Genomic DNA, 27023 nt, shown 5'->3' with positions numbered 1-27023 from the left:
TATACATATAGTGACAGCCAAACATTTTCTTTGTTACATTTTATTGTATTACAAATATTTTTGGATAGTATAATTCTTAATAATGAATACTATAATAATGTTAGAATAATACAAATTATAATTAAAATGTTTTTTATGTGTCATTTGATTTTAAAGGATGTCATGATGCTTTCCACCTCACAAGCAGCAGGATTTTCCACCCTCCTGCATCCACCCTCCACACCTCACTGCACAGGGCTGACTTCAGGTATGCTTGCCGTGTTCTCTTTGTCCCATTTTAATTGGGTTTCCAGAAAAAAGACAGGAGGATGTATCAAAAAGCCTCCAGATCAAATCAGAAGCTCTGTGTTTCTCTTGATGGCTGTAACTGAGTGAGATGGGCAGGGCATGGCTGACATCCCAGAGTCATGGCAGGGAGATGGAGTCTGGAGAACCAGTATGTCTTCCTCTCCTCTCTCAGAGAGCTCTGTTTGTCACTCGCTATCACCGTCTGTCACGCCACAGAGCGCCGTGGCCACACACTCTCCTCTCATGAATCTTTCCATCCTGGCCATGATGGCATAAACCTCCCTCACATACTCAGCACCTCAAAAGGGAAACATGTCATCCTTCTCTCCTCATACAGTGCTAAAAAGGCCCCACTCCCCCTGAGGGACCTCCACTCTTCCTCTGCCAATCGATCGGCTGAACCCTCGCCTTCATTCATCTACCTATCTATCCGTCTTCCTGTCTTTACGCCTTGCCATTTGTCTCCAGTCTTTACCACTTGTCTGTATGCGCAGTGAGGATATCTCAATAGCTTTTGTTAGTAATCAATATGTTGTGTACCTCTCTGTTTAGAATATAAATAATGAATATTAGTGGTTTTAATATGGATCCAAAAAACTGGACATCCTGCAATCGGTATGTACTTGTCCCACTGATGTAAATCTCTCACTTTGTAATGTATGCCGCATGTTTGGATCTTGCTGTCCCTGGCAGTTCTCTTCCAAATGTTCCTTAGATTGCTTTTTCCTCTGCATCCAACCCCCACGCAAGGAGTATTGATCGTTCCAGTGCACTAATTATCCTGCTTGGCCTTGGATGTCTCTGTGAACCGCAGTCAGCCTTTGATCGACATGTCTAGATGTCTTGTGTTACCGTTAAAAAAGGAAAGAAACTGTTTTGATTACAGAATTAGAAGTATGTTGGGTTTTGACTCCTGATCTTTGTAAAAAAAAAAGTGTGACACCTTCTTAAATGACCAGTCTGTCTATCTGCAGTCACTTCCTGTGCAAGAGAATGAGCTCTTAGCACCTATGTGTGGGTGTGTATGTATGAGGGCAGTATTTACATATGCATCCATGCATATTTGATTATTCTGTATGTGTGTGTGAGAGAGAATGTGTGTGTATGTGTGTGTATGTGTGCACGCTCATGTGGGCAAATGTACAGGTCGGTACATCCTGCTCTGCCACCATCTGTGCTCAGGCAGGCAACAGGCCACTTCATACACACTCACCCTCTCTATACAGCCACATAGCTCTGTTTTTGTTTGTTTGTTTTTTGCCTGTTTAAAATATGAAAATGTCTTCAGTTCTTAATAACAAATATGCATGGTAAGACTGTAAGTCTGACTGTTAGAGGAAAGCTAGTTTGATGCCAACATGCATTTAATTATATTGTGGAATCAAAGTATTTAGAAATTTATACTACAATTAATGTTGGCAGTTTACCGCTGCTTTCATCTATGCTTGTGCTTAGCTTCTGTTTGCTGTCAGAACTACTGTGTGCTCAATTAGGTGCTTCCCAGTGCTCCAGAAGGTAACAAATTATATAAAAAAATATTTATAACAGGCACAATAAAAAATTGTAGCCATTATGATTTTAGCTACATGCTGACTGTTTATTTCTATCACCTATACTTTAATAGCACAATTATACAGATGGTCAGATGGAACACTTTCTCTGTCATGTCTCTTTTTGTGAAGTGATATTTGTATATCACCATTTTACATTTAAAATGTGTCTCAAATAGAACTATTTTGACAGTAGATGTTTAATATTAGCATTAAAAGTATTAATATTATGATTAAATCGCAACACATGTTGATGCACCAGTGGGAAAATGCTGTTCACCAACACACAGAGGAATCACTGACCTTAGATTGAATTATACATGTATTGGCATTACATTACAATTCCAGATACATCCTCACACTGAATGTATTTCAATGATTAGAATTTCAGTTCTGTCTGTAATTGCCAGGAATAATGGTGGTAGATTGGGAATCTATAAGGAGCTCTGGAGCCAGTGTCACTGATGACCTTTGTGTGCGCTCAGAGGAGCCTCAGCCAATGACATTTTAAGCTTAAAGGTCCCCATGGATAAGCACTCATCAGGCAGTGTGTAAATGACACTCTTGGCAATCTCTGTGTGTTTCTAAACAGTGCTCAGCCTGGCAGAACATATAGATGCACCAAAGCAGTCTGGAGTGTATGAGCCGCACCTATACATAGCAGGATGGAGCCAGAAAATACTGCAAAAGGGTTAGAGATTACAGAAAGATGCAGACATTGCAGACATAAATTATTCAGTTGTTGGGCAAAATATGCAGACCTGCTTTATAAGCTGAGCTGAAACATCTGTCTGCCTGGGGCATATTGTGACCCTTCTAGCCCCTCTCCAGCCCACTCCATTGGAGTTCCTTTGCCTGACCCCTCCTCTGTTTGGCAGTACTTCCTTTTCTCACCTGCAGGTGCCTGCTTTCTTTGCGTTCTCTCTCTCTAAGGCATAGTTGTACTCAATATATGAGGATGCACACCCCAGCGTCAATACCATCTGCCAGCTCGTCACTGGGCACCAGCCAGGTGCTGTGCACGCTCTCACCCCACAACAGCACTGCCTGCTGGGATCAGCCTCGCTGTGCCAACTGTTGATCATCATGTCCTCCCATTCCCACCCAGAGACTCATTATTAACCCAGGGACAAGCTGCGCTTAATATGGATTTACAGTCGACTACAGATGGATTCAGAGTATGTTTTAATTTTTGATGAATGCAGATAATTTCCTGAAGCCACATTGAGTCCTTTGTTGTGTGTTGCTGTGATCCTCCCCTGTGTTTGCTGCAGGTTTCCCAGGTTGTTTCCCTCGAGATGCAGCCTGTGTGGAAGCACACCTTTCGGTTTCTGGAACGAGACTGTGCTACCATGTTTACTGGAGCTGCTGCTCTGATGTGGGAGTACTACTCCATAACCACTGGTAACATGAGGACTAAAGTCAAACATTTACAGGGAGAACATGTGAAACTAAACTGTTGCTAAATCAGGAATGTTTGCACAGTTTTTAATGTGCCCTGAAACCTTCCAGAAGGGCCAAGTGTTTCTACAGTGTTGTCTGTATGTTTGTTGATGTATGCAGATAACTCAGTCATCCACATGGCTCCTCCACCAGGAACTATACAGGAAGCTGATGTCAGAACTAGGGCAGAAGGGGATGAGGGTGAGTGAGGGGCTTAATTGCTTATGCTTCACTTTGGAACACTTACTTTTGGACAGCTTTATTTCATTATCTAGGTGGTACAGAATACGTTGTTAAAACAAGATTGAAATGTATTGTCATGACAACAGCCATTCTTTGTGTTTCTTGTTGAACTGTTTTCCTTTGTTGTTATAGATAAGTCATACAGTGTAGTGTGGATTGTTGATTTTATCTACTTCAACACTCAGCTGTCAGCACTATGTCTCATTTAGTCAGATCTGAGTTCTGTCACCACCAGTCAAAACACTGTGATGTCAGAAATATCTACACTTATTGGCCACTTTATTAGGTACACATGTGCAATCTAATGCAATCCAACACAACTGTTCTGCCACAAAGTCTATTTTCATAATGCCTACTGTTCCGTTTCTTGACACTGTCATTGAGGTGTTAATTCAATTCTATGTTTTAGCATTGAGGTCATAGTTAGTGGTGGTACAGGACTGCATTATACTGAGAGGTGTTTCTAATATTCTGCCTCCCTCATGTATGTAAGTGGAAAAGAACAAAAATAGAAACACCTCAATATAATGCAGTCCAGAACAACACCACCTTTAACTATGACCTCATAAACAAAAACATATAATTGACATTTCCGACAATATCACCAAAAACATTATGAGCTTTATAAAAAATAGATGTTATGGTAGAGCTGTTGTATTAGTAATCTAATGTGAAATCTATTGTACATTAGATTGTACAGGTGTACCTAATAAAGTGGCCACTGAGTGTGTGTAAGTGAATATTAGAGTCATTTTACACTGCAACTCCTGGACTGATCACTTTGCAGCAAACAGCTTCCATTAGCAATAGTTTTTAATGATAAAAATAATTTTTGGTAATTTCTCCTGCATTTTACAACTTAAATCATTGTGATAAATCATAGTATATACTTCTTATCTCTATGATAAAGACTTGTATCATCTTAAAAAAGTAGTCATTGAGTGGTAGTGGATTTAATCCCAACTATTTTCCTGCATCAATCCTACATGATTTTATACTCCATATTGGCCAATTTAGGGCCTCATTTTATCCCTGTTTTCAGTAGATGCTTGTATGTAAAAAACACAATGCCTTTCAGCTTAGTCACTAACCTTGTATCCAATAAAAAAACAAGATTTGCTTTCTCAAAGATTCAACAATAACAAAGCACATATTCATGTCTACTTTGTCATAAGTCAATTTTCCCTCATTTTTTTCACATGGAGCCCCCAGATAGTCGTGGGGCCACAGGCCTCACTTCTCAGCTCAGTTACTAAAAAAATATGTGCGCCACTTGCCTGGAGAGGGTACTAAACATACTTTATTGCTCTTTAATAATTGCTTTTCAACATGTTTGTCTTAATGCAGCCTCTTTTATGGGATCTGAGAAAATACCATTTATTACCTCTCGGGAGCAGAGTGGCAATCTTGGATATGATGTGTCTCACCACCTATGTGCCCGGTCTCTCTCTCTCCTACTGTTTGGCTGCTTTATGAGGCCTGATTCATTGGCAAGCTATAGTCATATGATATTAATAGATCTCTTTGCAGCCTGGCTCTCTTGTGTATTATGCTCGTAAATATTATGTTCCTGGACAATAACTGTTAAAAAGGTCACTTCAGCTTAATATTGCGAATGACTGTAGATCTATACAGAATTTGTCACTATTTGGCTTAGTTCCTGCACACTCTGCTAGACTGTAGAAAATAAAGAGTTCTTAGTGTTACAATCCAAACTCTCACCTTCTGCTCAAGGTGACAATGTATAGCTGCATAGAGGGGGAATTCATGTATAATGTATACAATATAGTATTTATTGCTAATTAGCACTAACAGGAAAGGATGCCCCCTGATTTCCCCTGATTTTAGTCAAATTTGCATAAATATAATGGGGCATAAGAGAGTGTAAAGCCCAACGTCTGTCCTCCCCTAGGGAAGGAGGAGACGTGTTACTGGGATCTGGGTGCACAAGTGATAATTGTTAGAGAGCTGTTATTCTCTCGCCCAGACATGAACTTGACGGTGTAAAGTGAACAAAGAGACTGTGGCTAGCAAACAAATGCACCATGAACCTGATACTGACGCGATGGAAAGATGAAGCTCTTAGTACACTCAGCTAAATTTTTTAAAATATGTAGATCAATTAGTTTGGTTTGACAAATGGACATTTTCCACTGTGGGGATTAATAATAAATAAATAAATGGGATAAATGCATGTTTTAGACAAATGTAATAATTATTCAAGATATATGGAAATGCTGATGAGAGCAGATTGAGATCAAACACCAGTAATTCATCTTTCTGTATTAATGTAAAAGGCTTTTATGGAAGATTCTTTAACAGTTGTGTTACCTAAAACTGGGAATCATAAAAAGAGGGTTGAATAATGGTGGTGATTTTGGGGTGGGGGTTGCGGTTTGAGGGAACGGTGATACATTATTCTCAGGGGTGGGGGCCTTGAGTGCCAAATTAATTTGTTTTTTCTTTCCAGTTGGACGGCAGAATAAATGGGCGCTGTCAGTCGTGCAGTAAAGTGCCATGCATTCATTTAGACAAGTGTTATTGCTGCACTGGAGCAATACGGTTTTAGCGAAGCAGGCCAGCCTGGTGGGTGGAAGCTGTGTAATTATCTCTGGTTCCTATGATGGCAATGATTGCTAAAACAGCCAAGTGGTCCCAGAGCACAGCAGGTGTAAGCCTGCAGGTTGGTGGGCCTGTATGTGGATGTGAGTGCACATGAGCAGTTAGGGTGGCTGTGACTGAACAGACCAATGCCTAGATTCATCTGCGATGACAGGAGCACTCTGGTAGTTATTTGTACAAATCAAAAGAATTTGATTAAAACAAAATAGCTTGAGATTTATTGCATGGTGGCCAATATAGCCATGAAAACCAAAAGTCTCCCAAGGGATCAAACACCATATATCACACTGTGGTCCTATCCGAACACTTTCAGCCTATATTAACTACTCCTATACCATCAATTAAAGCATTAGTATGTTTTTTCAGCTTGCCGTGTTTCACATCTCTGTATAATGATCTTGAAAATGTTTTTAACAGATTGGTGTTGACAGATATGGTGTGGCACTGATTAAAGCAGACCAAGCAGATGTTTCCATTTTTTTTCTCTTTTTCCACCATTGCTTCTAAGCAACTCTGACAACGTGCAAATGCAGAAACATAGACATCTGCTGTGTTTCAAAGGACCAGCAGAACGGAAAATGAATACTAATGTCGCTGGATCGTATTTATCTGTCTGACATTCAAAAGAGCTAAAAGCTCTGCTTATTCTCTGTGATACAGAGGAAACTTTGAAACATGTAGGACTTTCAGTGGTATGAGTCAGATAGTGGATATGACAGATGTTTGCCAAGAGATATGATTTCTATTGATGCTCACACACAGCTTGGAGGAACTGATATTTCTGGTGTTTATTTTCTCGTGTCAATTTCTGTCACTGGTGTGGCTCAACTACTATGGACAGACAGAAGTATATAATTACTTTTACAGAAAAGTAATTTTAATTACTGGTATACACTGCACATCACATATCATCCCGTGACCTTGGGGGCCACAGGGGTGTGCTGGTGTATGCTTGGGCAGTCAGGGATCTCAACAGCTCTTGCGCTCTGAGCGTATTAGGGTTGAGAAACTGCAGCCAGTCCATTCCTTGAGGTTGTCTAGCCAGGATTTATACACATACAGTAAACAAATACACACGGAATGTACAGTATACACAAAATGCACAAAATATGGGTCTCTGCAGTGCAAATACTCACCAGTGAAATGAAAAACCTTACAAGGGTAAAAAAAAAATTATATCTGACATGTTGCCTTGCCTGACGGAGAGTCAGTAGAAGATTTGTTCCTCCTCATACTGTTGTGTGGTGAGGACACTGTTTGAGATGATCAACACTTACTCGGCTGACTAATGAGGTGGATTCAGTAGGGGCAAAGGGGTGGGTTGAACGTCTTTGTTAGACAGGCCTGCAGCCCCCTTCATTGCAGCCTTCTCCCAGGGGAGGCCTCACAGGCTGCCTAATTGAATCAAGTACACGTGGCCCCTCCCCCTTCACAGCTCGGCCCCTCCCTGTACGAGAGGAGCGAGGAGGAGAGCTCTGGCTTTGATGCTTTTGTTCTCTTCAACACCATGGACAGCGCCAGGGGGCTTTGCTGCAACTAGTTGCCTGCTGCTGTATGGAGAGACGCATCATCAATGCAGCACTCTGATAGTCACTAGTTCTACAGCTCACTACACTCCTGTGCTGAGGCAGAAAATTGGTGTGTTAGACTCTACAACAACATAAATTATTGGACCAGCTTTGGATAGAGAGAGCTGGCCCAACCAGAATGATCGAAAGGTTCAATAGGTTTAATCTGTATTTAATAGAACACCGAGTAACATCCCCGCAGTATAATTCATGTGTCAGTGGGCAGGTGGCAGAACAAACAAATGTTAAGAAAACAAAGACAGGACTGTGTGACTACGCATAGCTTAGTGCCTTGTATTTCCTCAGTGACTGCCTCTCTTCTTCCTCAAACACGCCCAGACACAGACTACATGTCCTTGGTGCTCATCGCAGTTCAGCACCCTCATTTCAGAGAGACAGATTGGAGTTGTGCTTCGAGGAAAAGTCTGCTTATTAGATGGCCTCCAGATGCCAGGTTAATGAAGGATCCATTTGAGAGCCAACATTCAAATTGCAAGATACAGAGCAGAGTCTGGCTGGAGTCTGTCTCTGAGACCTATGCGGCCTCATCCTGCTGGCTGAGCGGATTTCTATAAATGTCATATAGTATATTTATTTACGTAAGTCTCTTGTGCCCCAGTTTTTAAACTTTGATCTCACTCCCTTTGAAGGGCATCTAATACAGTGCATGATAATGGTATTTTCTATGTTGGTTTGAATTTTAAAATAAACCTGTTATTATGTCAGGTACAGGTATTGTACCAGCTAAACACAGGGAAAATACTACAACTGCACTATACCTTGTGTAGTAGGTAGAGCTATGAACAACTATTGAGTATGTAAAGCAATTTTCTAGCTGTTACTAATATGACTATAATGACTTGATAGGTAATTAAAATATAGGCAGACATGGGCTGTTATACTCCTAAATTTGGGCCTTCCTTTTACAAAACTAAGGTCTTTCTTTGATTAAAATAAGACAATTTGTAAAATTGAATTGAATATGAACACGGCTCATAAGTATTTTTACTAGACTCCCTTTCCAGCCAGTAACTCAATCATGAAGTCGTGCCGGGAAAGCACTAGTGCAATGAACTTGGGTCAGATATGTCTAAGAGGCTAAAATGTAATTGCGGCGAACAGCTGGATTAGTCCAGGCGATGTATATCCGCTCCTAATGATATTAGATAGGAGTCTGGAGAATACTTTCCAGCACACAGCTCTCATTTTGATGAGACACAGGAAGACTGAACAGAGATATTTTCAATCACACATGATACAGGCTCTGTCTGCTAGACCGCCATGTTAAGTAAGGCACTATGAGTCTTTCATTTTAAGCATATCATGGTTAGATATCCACTGCAACTAATACGGAACTGTTATTTCTTAATCACGTTTGAATTTTTTATTTCTCAAAAATGCTGATAGCTCTAATGCCAGGGATAATGCATTGACTGCGTGATGGTATTAAACATCCAGAATCTCTATTGACTGCTCCATGCAATCTCCCAGTAGCTGCCCCATCTTTCCTGCTTGAGGCAGACCAAGAGGAGGGGCCTTTGACTCATATTGTCCCTCCCAGGCAAGAGCACCACGCCCAGCCCAGTTCTCTGTAAGTCCTGCTGCTAGAGTATCAATGCTATGTGTTGTCTAAATTTTATCTGATGAATATGAAAGTTACAGCACCTCTGCTTATTACATACAACATAGCACCATGATCAAGTGAAGTTATTTTAAAATGATAGATTAATGTAGATGTCACATTTATAAAAGTAGAGTTATGTGTTTGAAACTACATATCGATTATAAATCTACATGGGCTTTCAAAAGTCTTTTGACTGAGACTGATCAATATCCACTCTGAGTACAAATTTCAAATTCATCAGGCCTCCTTATATAGTATTGATTTTGTGCACTGGCTGCCCTGAAAAGAATCGGATTACTTTCCCCCATCAGTCAGAACAAACAGAAGCTTGATAGCAGCAGTCAGGTAGATGCTGTTTCATTAATACTTCCACTTTGCCTTTTTGTGATGTTTGACTGAAAGGCGTAGATATGAGTGTAAAGGAGGGAAGGAAAGAGAGGACAAGGAGGATTTCTATACATTTTCTGTTTTGTATGTGTGTTTGTTCTGTGTTTTGAATCATCTATCTCCCCATCTGTTGCTGTCTAACATAAGAATAACCTTGCACAGTTAGAATTGTATCAGAATTTTCATGTGTTTGATTGTCAAATTGGTCTATAAGCATTATCACCACTGCAATTATTTCAGTAATAACAGTAAGCATGTGTGAAAATCCTTTTTGTATTTTTTATTGGCAGGGCTGTGGTACTCCCTACAGGCAGGACCCTAGGTTCAAATGCAGCATAATGTATGCAATCCTACTCCAGCAGAGCTGCAGCGTACGGTAATTTCCAAGCCCCCTGCTGCCAGGCACTGTTGTGGTTTGAGAGTATTGCAGACAGAGGGGACGGGAATTGTGGAACTGGTCCTGAATAGTAATAGCTTATTCAGACACTTTCCACACATTGCAGCTGTGCAGTTTAGACAGAGCAGAGTTAGCATCCCCTTACAGAGGCAGTCTCTCAGCACTTGTCACACACAGAGGTTAGTGTCAGTCGATCAGCTGATGGGAGATGAAATGGGGCCACAGTGACATCTAGTGGCTTTGTGTTGGTAACTGTGAGGTGTGGACTGTGATCATCAGTTTTGCTTTGAGTTTTCCAGTCAAGAAAACTGTGTCAGAACATCAATAAATTACTAATTAGGGTTGAAGCTGGCTAATTTAGCTGCTTTAACTGAAACTTCTAAAAGCTTTTCTTATGTGGAACATATATTCCTCTTATTATTGTGACTCCAACCTTGACAGTCTGGCTTCTCTCTTTTCTCATAAATGCCTTTCTACTATGCTGCTATGATTTCCCATCTCTGTGTTGTGTCTGTGCTGGAATGCAGACTTTTTTTCCCCCATTATTTAATTTGTCCCAGAAATTGAAGACACTCTGTAGATAACGTAATCAACAAGACCAACAGGCTCTGTCCAGTATACATTATTCTTGGACAAAACCGATGTCATACAAGCTAGCCTTGACAGACAAAAGCAGAAAGAAAGGCTATGGAGCAATTGAGGTGTGCGTGGGAGGGGGGATCATGAATGTGGGCGGTTCAGACCTTGAACACTGAGGGTCAACATAAGCCAAGGTTCTGATGGCTGTTATATGGAAGAGCCCCAAGCACGTGTTTATTATTACCACTTGGAGTGAACACCCTATTGAAACATTTTAATCAGTGTTTCTAATGTGTAATGTGGAAACAAAATATAAGAAAGAGCCATTTACATAAATTTGACTTACCTCACAGGCATTTCCTGGGAGCTGTATTGAACACGGCCTGCATAAAACGCTCCATGATTACACATTTAACAGACAGCGGAGTCATTAAGACAGCTCTTATCAGGCTTATTTACTGCTAATTCCTCAGCTGCTTACCTCATTCTCCTGTTGTTCTCTGATAAGGGTGGAGTGGGGATGTAGGGAGCTCCTTGGCACCTGTCTGGTGTGCAGGTTGGGCTGGGCAGCTCTGTTTGAAGTGCTGTGCAGGGGCCTGTATCTATACTCTGCAGCTGGAGCAGACCGTGTAGAACAGATTTAAAGCTGTTATTCCGTCACCTCTGAATACAGATGTGCTGCTGCTGCTTCACAATGAAGCCGTTCCAGCAGTGTCAGCTATTGTCTCGCTTGTCTTGTATCAGCTCCGCTCCAGCTAATGGCCTATCATCTGTCTATCTATACAGGGCTGGTTATCATGAAACCCTGCTGAATAGCCCAGCCTGGTCTTCAAAGACCAGAGCATTGTTCTGCACAGAAAAAGGGTTAAAGAGTTAACTTCTTTATTCTGTGTTCTTATCTGATTTTAGAAATGTAAATGATGTACCTATCCCGTCAGTCCCCGCGCCTTTGCTCGCCTCAGGCAATATAAAGCTAATGTAAGACTTTAACCCTCTAATGGACCCCTGGCTAATGCCATTAATTCCTTTCTACATGTGATAAATGGTGTTTTCCAAGGTTGCTTAGAAGCTATGACTGATGAATGTATACCAAACAGCACTCTAAATAGCCATCTTCTCCACAGTAATGTATACACTGGAATGGGAACAATTTATGTGGTCATCATTTGGGTCCACTGACCCTTTCTTTAATGGCAGTTGCTCTACTGACCTGTTCTCCCATACTGGGATAATCAAGATGCAGGCGATTGGCTCTCAGACACAAAGCGTTCTCGAGATGTCCATCTCCTGACAGGATCTGGGTGTTGGTGTTTCTCTCTAAGATTTGTAACCACAACAGCTGACTTTCAGGAAGAGGTGTGTGGCTGGGTGTTGACATCATTGCATCACTTGTCTGCCCTCTGATGTAAATTCAATCCCACTGACAGCCCTGCCAAAATAGGAATGATGTATTACACAACAGGCATACCTACCACTCCCTCATCAATCTTCATGTCCTTTTCACAGCCTCACACATGATGTGACGTGCATTTAATTTTAAGCTAAGATGTTTAATTCATTTGGATTTGTTTGTTTTTACCAGACAATTGTTGTTATAGCTACCCAACATGATTTTCAACTAGATGCCCTACTTTGCTACTGAATAACTGTTGCGAAACCTACTGAAATGTTTGTTGTTATAGTTTGTTTCAGATACTGTTACATTATGCTAAGTTTCATACATATGTTCATTCCTTTCACTCTTGGGGGTCCCTTTTGTGTACATGCAACATTAGCATTTTGATGTTTCTGTAAACTATTCAACGGCAAGCTGGCTTCTGTAAATGTCAACTGGTGTGTTAGTCATTAAGCTTCAGTTGCATAGGATTTTGTAAAGGTCATGTCAAGCCTGTGGGGAAAAGCAGTCGTTAATACTCACTGTGCTGCGACTGACTGTGACATGGACACCCTGCTGTTGGCAAGGCTTTAGGGCTGGTTTAGATTGCTTCATTTTCCACAGAAGCTTAGTCATACTTCCTCTACATGTTTGATGAGGATCATGGAATTTACAGGATTTACAATACAGTAAACATCAGATGGCCTCCATATGTTATAGGCTTGGTTTGCTTTTTTGTTTTCAGTAAAAACTGTAACGTATTTAAAAATCTGCTTCGAACTGTAGGCTGGCTCAGTCTCCCCACATAAAAAATGAATTACTTTGATCTCTGATACCAGAGATACCAGTTTAACTTGTTGCAGTGGTGAAATGTAAATAAGTGCATTTACTCAAGTACTGTACTTAAAGGTGAGGTATGCGATTCTGGAGAAATCCGTGGGCTAGTAATTTAACATTACTTGACATACAAATCATGGCTGGAATGGCTGGAATGGCTGAAATAGCGTTGTGTGGCTCCGTCCGTAAATAAGTGTTTGAGCCCCAAAGAGGTCAAATTATCCAATATTTCTCGAAAAGTAAAGATTAGAGAAAAGTCTGACAAATTAATCATCTTTCCTCTCCCATTTTCACAACCCCTCAGATTTATCTTTTGACCTTTTGGAGGGGTCCGACCCCTAGATTGGGAACCACAAAACTAAACTACCTAGCAGTATATAAAAAACTTAAAACTAGCTTCACCTCAACCAGCTACAACAGTAAAACATTGCTTACACATTGATGCATCATCAATTTATTGTCATCAGTCACAGGGGCACAGTACACACACACAGATTCTTTTACTTTTAATACTTTAAGTGAATTTAGCTGATAATACTTGTGTACTTTTACCTAAGTAAGATTTTAAATGCAGGACTTTTATTTTTGGTGGAGAATTTTGATATTGGTATTTTTACTTACTCCTTCACCACTGACTAATTACAATGTCAGAATCTTAACTGGAAACTCTAAGAAGCCTTTGATAGTCTTGCAACAATATGTCTAGATATTTTTGTAGGATTATAATATGCTGCAGTCATGGCTTTGATTGGAAAGTTACAGGTATGGACTCCTGCTCTTTATTTCACACTGAAGCCTCCAGGAATGGTCATTGTTTGACCGACTTAACTGAAGTTACAGTAGACATATATTAGAGATATTAATATAGATATTAGGGGTTCTACTCATTGTCTTTATGTTAAGTCTCTTGAAATCCTTCAGGGTGCTACCAGCCATGAGCAAAAGTCAGTTGACTTCACATATTGTATTAGGCACATGAGCTCCTGTTTGCTTACGGTTAGAATTAAGGGGAGCTCTTCATCATGCATATACTGTAAGTAGAGTAAATATCATCAGTTAGTGTCAAAAATATGATCTAGTCAAGAAGTTCAATTCAGTAAGACTCAAAACTACTGTCTAAGGATTCAGTGTCTGGTTTGTTGAAATCTGGAGGTAATATTTTACCTTTATTTCCACCACCCCACTGTTGTTACTCAGCTGTGTGTCTGGATGCACTCATTTACCCACACTAATCATTATCCCTGAGGCCGACCCTGCTTTTACATCCGTGCCCTGTTTGTTCATGGAGCACTATGGTTTTATGGCAGCATAACCATAATTGACAGACGTTGATTTACTGATAATCCTTGGCTTTGCTCTCACTGTGGACCTCATAAGGAGTGGCATTGGCTGTCAGCCTCACACGTCCTTGAGTTAAAGCTGCATGTTGCCCTTGACACACACCTCTCTCTCTCTCTGTCCCTCCTCTCGCTCTGTTTCGCTCTCTCTCTCTCTCCATTGGGATATTTTAAAAACCTGCAGATGTGATTTTATTTTGCTGACAGAGCACAGATATGATTACATAGACATCAAAATGTCATTTTCTCGGGGGAGCCCTGTAATTTTTTTTTTTGGTGCCACAAGACACGCTTTAGTCACAGCTGGTTGACACAACAATTAGCTGAAATTCAATTATGCATAATTGAATGTTACTGCATGTAGAGCCTAAATGCAGATCAATTATTACCATTTGACTGAATCAGAATTTGAATGGGAATTTTCATGTTTGCATATCTCAATAATCAGTTATAAGTTATTATCTTATGTAACATGTCCAATGTTTCTACTGAATATCAATATTAATGAGCAGGTTTTTAGAAAATTCCCCAGCATATCTTGTGTGTGAAACCATCTGTCTCCATCTGTATTCACATCTCCATCTCCAACCACTAGGTGAACATAGAGTGTATAATTATGAGTGATCAAAAAACTGTAGAATATAAAGTGAGAAATGTCTTTTGTTAAACATAAGTAGAACTATGTAACTATTGCTTCTCTCTTCTAATCCCATTATTTCTTGATTAAGAGCTCCACTGCAGCAGCACAGACATAAAACAGGAACTGAACAGCCTTGAATTCCTGTTGTGACGAGTCCAGGTGTGTAAACCACTACATCCTCTTTTCTCTGTTTTTTTCTCCTTTCTGCTTTGATTGGCTTCAGTTCTCCAACACCCCTTTAACCTCTGTGTCCATTAGCACACTACAAGTATTTCCGCTCGGCTTGTCACGTGTGGATGGCAGCATGGGAGGGTTGAGGAGGATGGTGCTCTTATAGGAAAGAAGGACGGGGAGGATTCTGAGGTGTAGAAAGTTGAAAAAAAAGAGGGAAGTCTGGGTCAGATGAAGGATATGAAGGGAAAAAAATAAAAGGTGGTGGACAGGAAAAGGTAGAATATGTGGATGTAGAGAAAGCTCCTGGGAACTGCCTTGCTCTGGCAGGCTAATTGAAGCTGTGTGGCAGCAGACTCAGAGCTGTCACTCCAATGAAGAGCCCATTTGCTGCATTTTGCAGGCTGTGTGCTGAATTCTGATGAAGTTAAAGAAAGCCCAGACCACAGATCGACACTGTGTCAATGAGACCCCCCCCAGCATGGGGACACACAGCACACATCCCATTCCCCTCCCCAGCTCTCCTCAGATTATATGTAACAGGGTCAGAGGCATTCTGAACACGAGCAGCAACTGCAGAGCACAACATGTGAATATTTTGTAAATTTGTTGGGCAATCTCATACATGATAATGTGATATTAGACTCTGCGGGAAGTGTTTTCACTTGTACAGGTTTTCCCTTGTTGGGTTAGAAGAGATTATGTCTTCTAGCAGAGCACATAGCTGCAAGCATCCAGTGAATTATTTATCAGGAATTAAAGCAGTCTTTTATGAAAATATTTATCTAAAAACTGAACAGAGTAGGATTTTTATATGCGAAGCTGGAACTGAGAAATTCATGCACATGGTTGTTATTGTAGTTTTGAATTAAATAGAATTTGTCCTGAGTTATTTTCCATTGCATCCAGCTGTTTTGCTAAACACAATTCATTGCCGGCTAAAAACAAATGCAAAAGGGCAGGGCAGTTTGCTTAATGCATGGTATTACTGTCAGGTTTAAGAAGTTCACTGTTTACCTCTCATATGTATTCAACAGAACATACATCTGTAAACAATATTTTTACATTTTTACAAGATGCAGATCAAGTATATATGGAGACTGTAAAGAGTGTGCCAGGTACAGTATTTTAGATCACTGATGACTCTTCCTCCTTGCCCCCACTTTTATTATTTAGTCTCACTCAGATCTTGTGCCATCAATGATTATCTATCCCAGCCTTCACCATTAATGAGCTACCCAAGCAGAAGAGTTATTGATCTATGCTATTGAAGGTTCCACGCATATAAGCATGTGCACATACACACTTTAGGCAAGTTAAACTTGATTTACTGTATCTAGCACAATTCATGCACAATAGAAACATGCAAGATCAAAATTTGGAGATACATGTTGACAATTTGTTTATATTTTGTTTTGTTTTTCCAAAAACCCACCTTAATTTTTCTGTGTTTTTAATTATTTTGCAGTTTAAATTCAACTCCTCTTGCTGAAATGAAATATTTCTTTTGCACAGTATTAGTGATTTGACATCAGACTCTCAGTGAGTTGATCGAAGCTGGGAATAAATGCTCAGAGGGAACCACAGGTGCTGCACAGCACGTCACTTAGAAATCCTTCAGTCCCCATCAATCTGCTTATCCAGGCTAAGACAGAATTCTCGTGGGGGTTGGTATTTACCGAACAGGAACCTCCCTTTGATTTCATTGATTGGCACACGCTTCCAGGCATAAACACAAGATTCGATTTGGTTTTCATAATGCTAAGATACAAAAGCGCAATGGAGGCAGAAGTACTCCGATCTTTTACTTAAGTAAAAGTAGCAATACCACAGTGCAAAAATACTCTTGTTACAAGTAAAAGTCCTTCATTCAAAATTTCACTTAAATAAAAGTATGACATTTTTAGCATTTAAATATACTACTAGTACCAAAAGTAAAAGTATTCGTGCAGAATGGCCCATTTCAGAATATTATTGGATTACTATTATTGACACAATAATATGTAAGTAATCACTCACTGTAATGTTGCAGCTGGTAAAGTTAGGGAACTTGCAGCCTGTTTCGCTTCGGAGAGACTGACTTATATAAGTGATAGACAAGAACTGTACCTTAATATATTAACAAGTATCTGAAAATGCAAGGTACCTAGTGCCTAAAGCTATCACATAAATGTAGTGGGGTAAAAAGTGCAATATTTGCCTCCAAAATGTAATGGAGTAGAAGTACAAAGTAGCATAAAATGGAAGTAACAAGCTGTACAGTAAAAAATCTACAGTAATTGAGTAAATGTAGCAAGTTACTTTCCACCACTGCAAAAAAAGGATAAAGTGTGTACCATTGTTTTGCTTTGAGCTCTGTTGAAGATGAAACATGATGCTAAAGTATTTTGTACATAACAGGAGACCCCTTTCATTGGCCTGAAAGTTGCTAAGGTTTGTGTTGTGGTTACAGGTTGATTGTTCTGACTTGATGACAGAGCTCCAACTTTCACATCCACCATCCGTTACGTGTTCACTCTTCTGTTAAGGACATTTTCTGTTGGATGAAGACCTCGAAAAAGACGAAATCACTCAGCAGCCCTGTAGCTATAAAGGTAGGCTCTGACAGTGTGGATGTATTTGTGTCAGAGGGAGAGCCTGTAAGAAGATAATAGATAATGACTCTATTTCATGTAATTTTTTTTAAATTTCTGTTACCTGGCAACCGCAATCACTGAGAGTGTACATTGTATATGTAAGGCTCATACCTGAAGGACTTTAAGGCTAATGACAAAGAGCTCTCTTGTTATAGAGTAGGTACTGTATGCATAGTGATGTAACATCCTTTATATTCAAGAGATGAAGAGGTAGAACAGGCCACACACAAGTACAGTGAGTATTGAGGGGTCATGGATACAATGTTTTTTGAATAAAAGCTTTCGTTTTCTGTAAAAACATGAAGTAAAAAAAAGTAACGTTCCCATTGCAGATGTAATTTACACTAGTCCTCCCACATTGTTATGGAAGACTGTTCAGCATTTTGCTTGTACAACTAACAGCCAACATTTGCCAAGTCAATGCTCCTTGCTTGTGGTTTCTGTTGTGTATTTAACCCTTGTGTGTTGTTGAAATTGCCTTTACTTCTTCGTGGTTTGGAGTCCCAGACCCTACTGCCGTGTGTGTAATAATAATAACAATAATTGAAAAATCAATCAATTCTGGACTTGTAGATTTGATGAAGGTGGTGTTACTAATGCTTGGGGTCAGTTAGATCCCACAGAGGTCAAACCTGCTGTTAGACCCCTTATGAACAAACTAATAAACTAATTTGGGATTTGAGAGTGATAGCACTGCGTCAAAAGTGATGTCAACACCAATCACAGATATACAGTATATGAAAATCCATTGTATTTTAACCATGTTTTACAGCTGGGGTCTCTGAGACACTAAACAGAAGTAATGTATAATTTTCTGTAGAGGACTTGAAGGAACAAAGCATCAGTTCAAAATCATGTATATAAGCAATTCTCATTAAATTAAAGGTATCAAGCTGATAAAACAATGTTAAGTATGTTTTTGAGTGGTTGAAGAGGGCCTGGGGTCTCCAGGACCCCAAATAGAACATAAGGGTTAAAAGAGATGATTGTCATGAGCTATTTCTGAGACAATTTCTAGCTTAACTCAGAGTTTGTCAATAAAAACAATATTTCCTCTTCAGCTTCAGAAGGATGGATACAACCTCCCATCCCATGATGCCCTGGCACAGATCCTACCAAATTACCACTACCTTTTCAAGGGAGCGAAGACTGAGCTCCACCGAGCAGCCCACCAAGAACAGGAGAGACCAGCTGAAAGGCCAGAGGCTACATATGCCAACAAACCCAACATAAACCACACCTATCAAGTGCATCATCCACATAAACGGTAAGACACACAACTACTTGCAAGAAGCGTGGATTTATTGTGAAGATCATTGAATTAATAATATTTTAGAAGACTAAAGCAAAGATTTTTATGGATTAATTTCACTAATGAGTTATTAAATGTGTTCATGCCTTAGACCCCCTCTGCATAACTTTGAGGAAGATCTCCACATGGCAGAGATCACTGACCTCCAAACTAAGGTGATTAGACATAATCAATACCGAAACTCTTCAGTCATTCGGGGGAAGCAATCCCCACTGTGTGATTAATTAATGAACAGTGACATGGGAAGGCCGGTGAGATGGGACAGTATGTTGAAGTAGTCACACACGGCTGGGTGACAAAATAGCAAATAGTAGAACAGATTAACATTTCTCAGACTGATTGCACTCAAGGAGGATCGAGTTGATGAGGTTAGAACTTGTGCTAGGGTCCCAGGGTGTTATTTATGCATATCTTTACGTTTGTCTCCTACTGTGATATTTTCTTCATAATTTCATTTACTTATTTAAATTCACCACTAAATCTGTTGATTGACCAAAATGATATATGTTTGTCCATATAGATTTTATATTAATTCATGTAGAGGAAAGTATTAATTGCATGATTTCATAGTGACAGCGCATACATTTACTACTGTACATACATAATCATAATGTTAATGGTTTGGAAAAACCTAATTTAAATGTCACATCCTTGCAATTTAATCCAGCTGCCTTCTGTCTGTGATACAATTATCCTAAAATGACAGTGTGTATAACAGCAAGGCCACTTTAATGTCTTCAAATCATAGTTGAGGGGAGGGAACCTCCAGTATGTGCAGGCAGAGACAGAGAATCCCCTTTTCTTTTTGACACATGATAGGACTTTCCAAACTCATCATGGGGAGCTGTCCTTCCCATCATGCCTGTGGGCCCCCAACAGAGAAACCATCTCATCTACAGTCATGATTGTCATCTCATCCCTGCCCTTTCAATTAGATGCTCAATTTCACCCTGGTGTCCCAAGGGAGTCACAACCACACCATCCAAGATTGGAATCCCCTAATCGCCCCCATGCAGCTGGACTCTGCTCTCAGTCTCCATTCAAGTCTATCTATTCAATGTCATAGAGGAGACTGTGACAGAGCCGGGAACAAAGAGTGTATACAAGCTGCTAGACAACATGCACATGCCTTACACAGAGACATGTCTTGATAACAGAGCTCTGCAACAATGTGATTCCTGGAAAGCAGCTGATTGCTTGCCAAGAAGCTAAAGTCAGTGAGGAATTTTGTATCTTTTCAAAGGGAAAGAAGGGCAACAAGAATGTGAAAAGAAAGGAGAAAATGTACAAGAAATAATTTTTCTTGAAGGATTTATCAAAAATCCCCGGTTAAAGCTCCCATGACAAAAGATAGGGTGTTATTTCCCCTTTGGATTTGAGGAGCCGGTCTCACGAATTCATTGTACCCAAACCTTAGACTATCAATTACAGGAATATTACACTTTATGGCATATGGTGTATTATCGTTTGGCTTCCAGTTATGTCCCATTTCTCGTATTATGTGCTTCTCCGAAGCCAAGAGAAGTCAGTTATTCACTGACAAACTGTACATGCAATATGTATTTGCTGCTGGGATGTTTTTAAATTGTCTTAGTATACAGAAATGTCTTGTTGACTACATCCTGGGGTCAACAACTCTTCAAGATGGGGTTGAAGAGACATCTAGTGGTGGTGATCACATAGAACCACTCTGAATCAAAATTGGCGGTGGGGCGCTGTTTGTCGATGATTGCAAATTACTTTTTGGTATTCCATTGGGGAGATAGTTTTTAGTCATCTTTGCACTTTACACCAACCTTGATGGCACTCATGAAAATCAAGCTGGTACGGTTTCACTATGAGTTCCAAATAACAAATATCCCACTTCAAGCAACTGACATGAGACTGAAGTCCACATCTCCTCATCAGGAGGTGCAAAACTATCGTTCAGCCATGAGTAAGATGGCAGAAGACATCATAGCACTGAGGATACAGGTGGTGACGTTGGAGGCAGAAAACAGCCAGCTCCGCATTGATCTGTCTCTGCACCAGGATCTTGGTCGAGATCTGCTGGGCGACACAGACATCGACGTCATGACCAAGGCTGAGATTACTGACCGTATAGGTACAGTACTCTGTATTATCCATTCATTAGCATCCTGTCTCAAAATGACCCTGAACCAAAACCATGCAAAAGCAATAACATTCTTTTTGCTCACCAAAAGTTGAGATCAAATGTAGAAAAATGTTTGGATTCATAAACGTCAGAAAGTTTACTATCCAGCCAACAGTTGCTGAACCTTCAGTCCATGTTGTTATGGATGTGAGGGCATTTCATTGGCAGATGAAATAGTGATGTGGAAGGTGGCTCACTGTGTGTTTGCTAATCCTTGCGAGTGTCTATTCTCTAACAGACTGTGCCGTTTTGTGATAAGGCAGTTCATTTAGGCCACAGACCCTGATAAGCTCTGTGGGTAGTACATACCTTATCTCCTGAAGGACAGTTTGTGACCCTCAGTGAAAGGATGTTCCTGAAGGTCTCTCTGCTGGCATCAAAGCAAAGGGACTAGATTTAATTCCCATCCAACACAAAATCCATTCCATTTCAAAAGCTTTATTGATGGGTGTTTTGATCATTTGTTCAAATGTCCAAGCCTCAGAACTGACATGTTAATCATTCTACATTTTGCAACTTAACTTTTGCAACTAATTCTAATCTTAGATAAACTTAGCTATCCTTTTCTGATTTCAACATATGAATGTAGCCACAAAAAAACAGCATGTTCCTAAGCCTATAAAAATCTGATTTGTCTTTTTTTTTAAGCCTCCCTGAAATTCAAGCTGGCCAGTGAGACCAGTAAGGCTGTCTCGCAAAGGGACAGGATCCAACAACTGCAGAATGACCTGATCAAGGTTAGAAGATGTACGTACACACATTATATCACACAGAATTTATGTCAGTGTATATGTAGTGTTTATATAATTTACTATTCTGTCTTCCTTTCGTGTGTGTTGTGCAGAAGAATGACAGTGAGAAGGAGCTTCTAAAGCGTCAAAGACTCCACCAGCAGCAGCAGGAGGATCTGCAGCACCACCAGAGTCGCTTGGCAAACATGGCAACTTTGGAGGCCACAGTGAAACAGCAGGAAAAGGTGAACAGTCAGCTACAATATCCGCGCTATACTTACTGGTATACATATCTGATTCTACAATAGGGAATACTTCTTTCTATGAAAAACAGCTCAAAATGTATATGACAGGATAATATCCTGTATATTGTGCCATCCCAATTTTTCAGGTCATTGAGAAGATGGAGAAAGCATTAGATAGCAAACTCAGAGAGATGAATAAACAGAGTGGTGACAAAAGGCTGGTGGCGAAAAAGCAAAGAGGTAGGTGGACAGAGGTGAGAGAGCAGTGTTTTCACAAAAACATTTGCCAGTAGCCAGAACTCTTCATGCTGTGTAGGTGAGACTGGCCACAGAAAAGAAGAGATGGAGTTGGCCCTGGCAGCAGAAAACACTCGTCTCAGAGAAGAGCTGGACAGGATTCGCCAGCAGCCTGCCGCAGTCATTATACAGCAGTCAGCACAGGTACTCCTACACATTCAAGCCAGTATTCAAACAGTGTGATGTGAAGAAGGTGTAAAACTCTCATCAGATTAAAGGGGCTGAGGATATACAACAGCTCAGAGTCAAGATCCCATATGTTCTGAGGAATATATTTTATTGTACTACCCAAGTTTTGTCTTGCAGTTACGGAAATCTCAAATTGACATGTCATGTCCCCCTCAGACAAAAGACGCACTGCCAGTCAAGGAGAGACTGAGTTTACTGAACAACCTGGAGAAGGCTGAGGCAAGAGTCCAAACACTGGAGGCTCAGGTGAAAATACAAAAAACATTAGATACTCTTGTACTGTATATGTTTCATAGACTCACTGAGTCACTGATCTGTTTTTCATTCATTGTTAAGTGGATGCTTTGCCTTTGACTGAATGTATTACAGCTGGAGGATAACTCTAAATTATGGGGGAGACAGAAACAAGAAATGTTGACCAGACTGAGTGAGAACAGGCATGGCTTTGTCCGGACATCCAACACAATCCTTCATAATGTTCCGTCGGTCAGTTGAGTGAAATTAGCTTTCATACTGTGTTGTGTGTAATTATTTTATAATAAGTATTTGACATGGAATGATTTCTGCTTCTTCCAGAGGTCGATATCAGAGTCATTGTGTCAGAAAAGCAGACAGAGGAAGCAGAAGCCCATAAAATGACCTGCAAATTAACTAGTGAAAGGTTGACCGACTAAACACACACACACAGTTTTTCTTTGTTTTAATGTTCCAAATAAGATATTTTCATCTAATAAATATATTTAGATAGTAAAATATGTTATAAAATTACATATTACAAGACATATTTTGAATCAGTTGTATTGTTTTATTCATCACTGGTTTATACTGTATATATAGGTATTTTAAGATACTTTTGCCATGTGCACATGGAATAAAGGTTCTGTACATTCCAGGTTTTTCTACATATTGTACACATACACAGACTACACATTTCCATCATTACTCAAATTACTCATGAAATAATATACAGTATATGTAATTACTCTGTTCACTAGTTATGGAATTACTGAGGTAATTCGTTCATGCACTTTTTTAGCTTTTTCTTTTCTACTGTTGTTTTCTTGCTCTCAATCAGCATCCAAGGTGGGTAGATTTTATTTAGTGTTTAGATTGTGGTGGTTGTGAAGCCCTTTACAATTAACTGTGATAAAGGATTTTAGAAATTATCCTGAATTATCATGCACCACAATTTTTTGTCAAACTTGGTGTTACCGATTAGTATGTAGAGGCTTCAATGTCAATATTATAGGCGTTTCTGGTAGTAGAATGAGCTCAAAGGTACTCTGCACTTCCACATGGCGTTGTTTCTCCACTCTGAAGTTCTCAAGCATCTGCAAAGACAAAATATAATGCATGCAGTTAATATGCTGTGTAAATGAGCCACAGAATACGGTGAAACTGCTCTTTATTTTCTGAATATCTCACATGGATAAGGAAGATTTGCATCTCTGCATCAGCTATTCTGCGTCCTAAACACTGACGGGGGCCAAAGCCGAAGCCCAGGCTCCTGAAGTAGTGCGTCTCTGTCCTCAGCCAGCGCGAGGGCTGATACTGCTCCGGACGAAAAAACACTTTGGGGTCTCTGCCCATTGCATACAGTCCTAACTGGACCAGAGTCTAAACACAAACACAGAAAAACAAAAAAGGTGAGCAGTGACCCAACACGGTGCTAAACTGTCTACCACTTCCTCAGTTTGTATAACAATGTTCAAATACAAAAAGTTGATTAGATGATTTATATTTTTTAACTTACCCCAGCTGGGATGTGGTAGTTTTGAATAATGATATCTTCTGCTATGTATCTTTGCAAGCTCACTGCAACTGGGTGTAACCTGAGGGATCAAAGTGAAAATTCTATATTAAAGACTAACTTAGTGCTAGTAGATGGCAGAAATGGGAAAATTACAAACAGTCATTTTCAGAACAACTACTGTATGTGTTAGTGGAAAAAGTATTACTACAAATCTGAAAGAGGCAAACTATTTTCAACAATTATGGAATTTGCATTTCTGATGACAGAAACGAGAGGCTAATAAATGGCAGATGTGGCTATCATATTTCACACAGTACAAAGTGCATTTTGTAGAATGGGTCGGAAGAAAATTAAAACTATTTAGGAGTTGATGCACCTATAGTCTACTGTATGACATTTTTTTCCACCTCAGTGTTTCCTTCAAAGCTCCTTTGACCAATGGAATCCGCTTCAGCATCTCCAGCATGTCTCCCTGGCTTTCAGCCCGAGCTGCATTCACCTCCGCCCTCAGCTCCTCCTGGAGGTTGGGGTGCCTAGCTAGTTCATACAATGTCCACAGCAGCGTTATAGAAGTCTGAAACACAGAAACAGAATTAAAAAGCCAAAATGAGGTAACATTCAGGAAAATAAATGATTTTTGTCATTTTTTTACATACAGTATCTACTCCTCCAGCCATTAGCTCAGTGATGCTGGCCTTGATGTCTTCAATGGACAATTTGTCCAGCATGAGCAGGCTAGCCAGGACTCCTGGGTATTTCTTTGGAGTGCCAGTCTCCTGACGTAACTGCCTGTAGATGTTATGGATGCAGCGGTCCGCTGATGCACCAAAAGAACATAAATGAAATAAGAAACAGCACCATATACAGTACAAACATAGGAATAGAAAATGTCATTTTCAAATAACAGAACTGACAACCTCATGATACCAATCAAAGCCAATCAAAACAAAACTTAAAATGTTCTTTCTGGTTGTGCTCTGAGTCTTACCTTGATTGAAGATCCCATCCCAAGCCTCCACATGGTCCCGCCACACCTTCGCTCCAATCTGTTTCAACAGACTAGGAGGTATGTACAGCATGGGTGAGGTAGTCTTGAACATGAGGGTGATGCAGTCAATGAAATGTTGAGCTTCAGGGTCAATGTAGTCCAGCATCAAACCCAGACGCTCCCCATACAGCACTGAGCTCACCGCTGTGTCGGACAGAGTAAACATGAGACAAAGAGCTCAGCAAGCAATATGTAAGAAAAAAATGGCACTGGCCTACACAGTGAGTGAAATAAATTATACTTGAGAATCAAGAGAAATAAAAGTCAGTCTTACACTCTAGTGCATATTTAAAGAGTTCTTGAGAAAGGTCAGTGGTCCATTTGTTCTGGCCACTTCGCTTTATCTTTTTGTGAACTCTGGCCACAAAATCCTCGCCGACTTCATCCAGCAAAGGTACAAAGTTTTCCAGCACCTTTGGGGAAATCACCTCCTTGTTGAGAATCACACGGTTTGATCTCCAGTCTTCTCCATTTCTGTGGGAAGATTGGATGGAAACTTAAACTAGCAAGTTTATTTCTTTGTCTTATAGCACTCAATAAAACCCTTGGTTCATTCAAAGTGTAAAAAATATTGGTAAAACTGAATTTATACAGGTAGAAGGGGATAATAATAACACATACTTTAGTAAAACTCCATATTTGCGATTCCTGTAGTCTCTGTATGATGTCCAGGCTTCAACTTTCAGCCTTTTAGGATAATGGCCCTCCGCTTTGAACAGGATAGCAGCATCTTCAGGATTGATGATATTTACACTTTCATAATAACCTATTTTTTCTCTAACATACAGAAAGTCAGAGGAAAAAGGGGGTAAAAATGCAATATCAGCTTCTTGTTTTTAGAAAACATGACCTTGTGGATTGTCAGTCAGATATTTTTCATGAACAAAAATGTTTATATTTACACCAGAAAGTAGTTTCAAAGTAGTGACGTAAATTCAAAGCCATTTGTTTTGTCTACGTATGTTATTTACTATAAATAAGCAGGAGTTAGTGTTCTGCAGAGTAATTTTATTGTTTTATTTAAGATTTATACAAACTGTCTTGCCTCCCGTACCTGTAAATGGGTCCAAAAGTGTTGAAGTTCTGCAACATGATGCGGTGAAGGTTTCTGAAGCCATCCAGTTTCCAAAAATTGTACAAGTTGCCCACCCCATTCTTCCACAGTCCAGGAATTTCACTGAAAGGCCTGACAATGCTGCTGCTGCTCTCTGAGTATGCCTGTCTGACCACCGGCATACTGCTGCTGCAGCGCACACCTGTTGTTGTCAGCTCTTCTATCCAGGACAGGGGCAGCATCACAGGGCTGCGCCACACACTCCACCTGGCCATCCCGATAACAAAAATGCTCACTCTGCTCTACCTTCAGCAGCTACTCTGGCTCTCCCAGAGACATCTGGTGCAAAACAAGGAGGCTGGTCTAAATAGTCAAACCCCCTCGTGCTGTGCTGATCAAGGCTCTCCAGTTGAACTTCAGAGCTTAATAAAATACACCTCATAAGTTTGTCTGTGTATGTTAAGCTGTGTTACTTAGTGTATATTTTATCTTGTATCAAAGCACCCTTCAGTCATCTTTCTGTAAAAAAAAGTGTCAGAAAC

The 27023-nt window shown here is 40.1% G+C and overlaps 2 protein-coding genes across 7 annotated transcripts in view; one reads left to right on the top strand and one right to left on the bottom strand.

Annotated features, from left to right (window-relative positions):
* ccdc33 (coiled-coil domain containing 33) overlaps positions 1-23518 on the top strand; it is a 27506-nt gene extending 3988 nt beyond the window's left edge. The window contains exons 5-19 of one of the 6 annotated variants that reach the window (XM_044192535.1): positions 157-247; positions 2772-3016; positions 3113-3482; positions 14979-15049; positions 17514-17655; positions 18759-18964; positions 19101-19164; positions 20918-21113; positions 21813-21901; positions 22009-22140; positions 22287-22380; positions 22457-22581; positions 22783-22872; positions 22996-23112; positions 23203-23518. In XM_044192535.1, coding sequence (XP_044048470.1) covers positions 17605-17655; positions 18759-18964; positions 19101-19164; positions 20918-21113; positions 21813-21901; positions 22009-22140; positions 22287-22380; positions 22457-22581; positions 22783-22872; positions 22996-23112; positions 23203-23265 — 1227 coding nt within the window. In that variant the 5' untranslated portion in view covers positions 157-247; positions 2772-3016; positions 3113-3482; positions 14979-15049; positions 17514-17604 and the 3' untranslated portion in view covers positions 23266-23518. Of the gene's footprint in view, positions 1-156; positions 248-2771; positions 3483-14978; positions 15050-17513; positions 17656-17798; positions 17933-18758; positions 18965-19100; positions 19165-20917; positions 21114-21812; positions 21902-22008; positions 22141-22286; positions 22381-22456; positions 22582-22782; positions 22873-22995; positions 23113-23202 lie in introns of those variants that run through there. The other 5 variants (XM_044192538.1, XM_044192536.1, XM_044192537.1 and 2 more) reach the window with 5 other exon arrangements.
* Positions 23411-27023, bottom strand: LOC122874535 (cholesterol side-chain cleavage enzyme, mitochondrial-like). The gene is made up of 9 exons (XM_044192532.1): positions 26482-27023; positions 26049-26204; positions 25702-25901; positions 25368-25571; positions 25036-25196; positions 24787-24953; positions 24380-24458; positions 24052-24243; positions 23411-23957 (listed from the first exon to the last, which is right to left on the bottom strand). The coding sequence occupies exons 1-9, from the start codon at positions 26754-26756 to the stop codon at positions 23835-23837; spliced, it is 1557 nt and encodes a 518-aa protein (XP_044048467.1). The 5' UTR covers positions 26757-27023; the 3' UTR covers positions 23411-23834.

The sequence above is a fragment of the Siniperca chuatsi genome, linkage group LG4 (genome assembly GCF_020085105.1).
Source record: "Siniperca chuatsi isolate FFG_IHB_CAS linkage group LG4, ASM2008510v1, whole genome shotgun sequence".
NCBI lineage: Eukaryota > Metazoa > Chordata > Actinopteri > Centrarchiformes > Sinipercidae > Siniperca > Siniperca chuatsi.
The sequence above is the reverse complement of the archived record's forward strand: the minus strand, read 5'-3'. Positions and strand labels throughout refer to the sequence as shown.

What these genes read in the sequence shown, in the direction of transcription:
- LOC122874535 (XM_044192532.1), bottom strand. Translation starts at nt 26,756, where the DNA reads ATGGCCAGGTGGAGTGTGTGGCGCAGCCCTGTGATGCTGCCCCTGTCC. An exon ending in GCTTTGAAGGAAACACTGAG is followed by an intron (nt 24,459 to 24,786) that starts GTGGAAAAAAAT and finishes TTGATCCCTCAG; the next exon opens with GTTACACCCAGTTGCAGTGA. An exon ending in ACTACCACATCCCAGCTGGG is followed by an intron (nt 24,244 to 24,379) that starts GTAAGTTAAAAA and finishes GTTTGTGTTTAG; the next exon opens with ACTCTGGTCCAGTTAGGACT.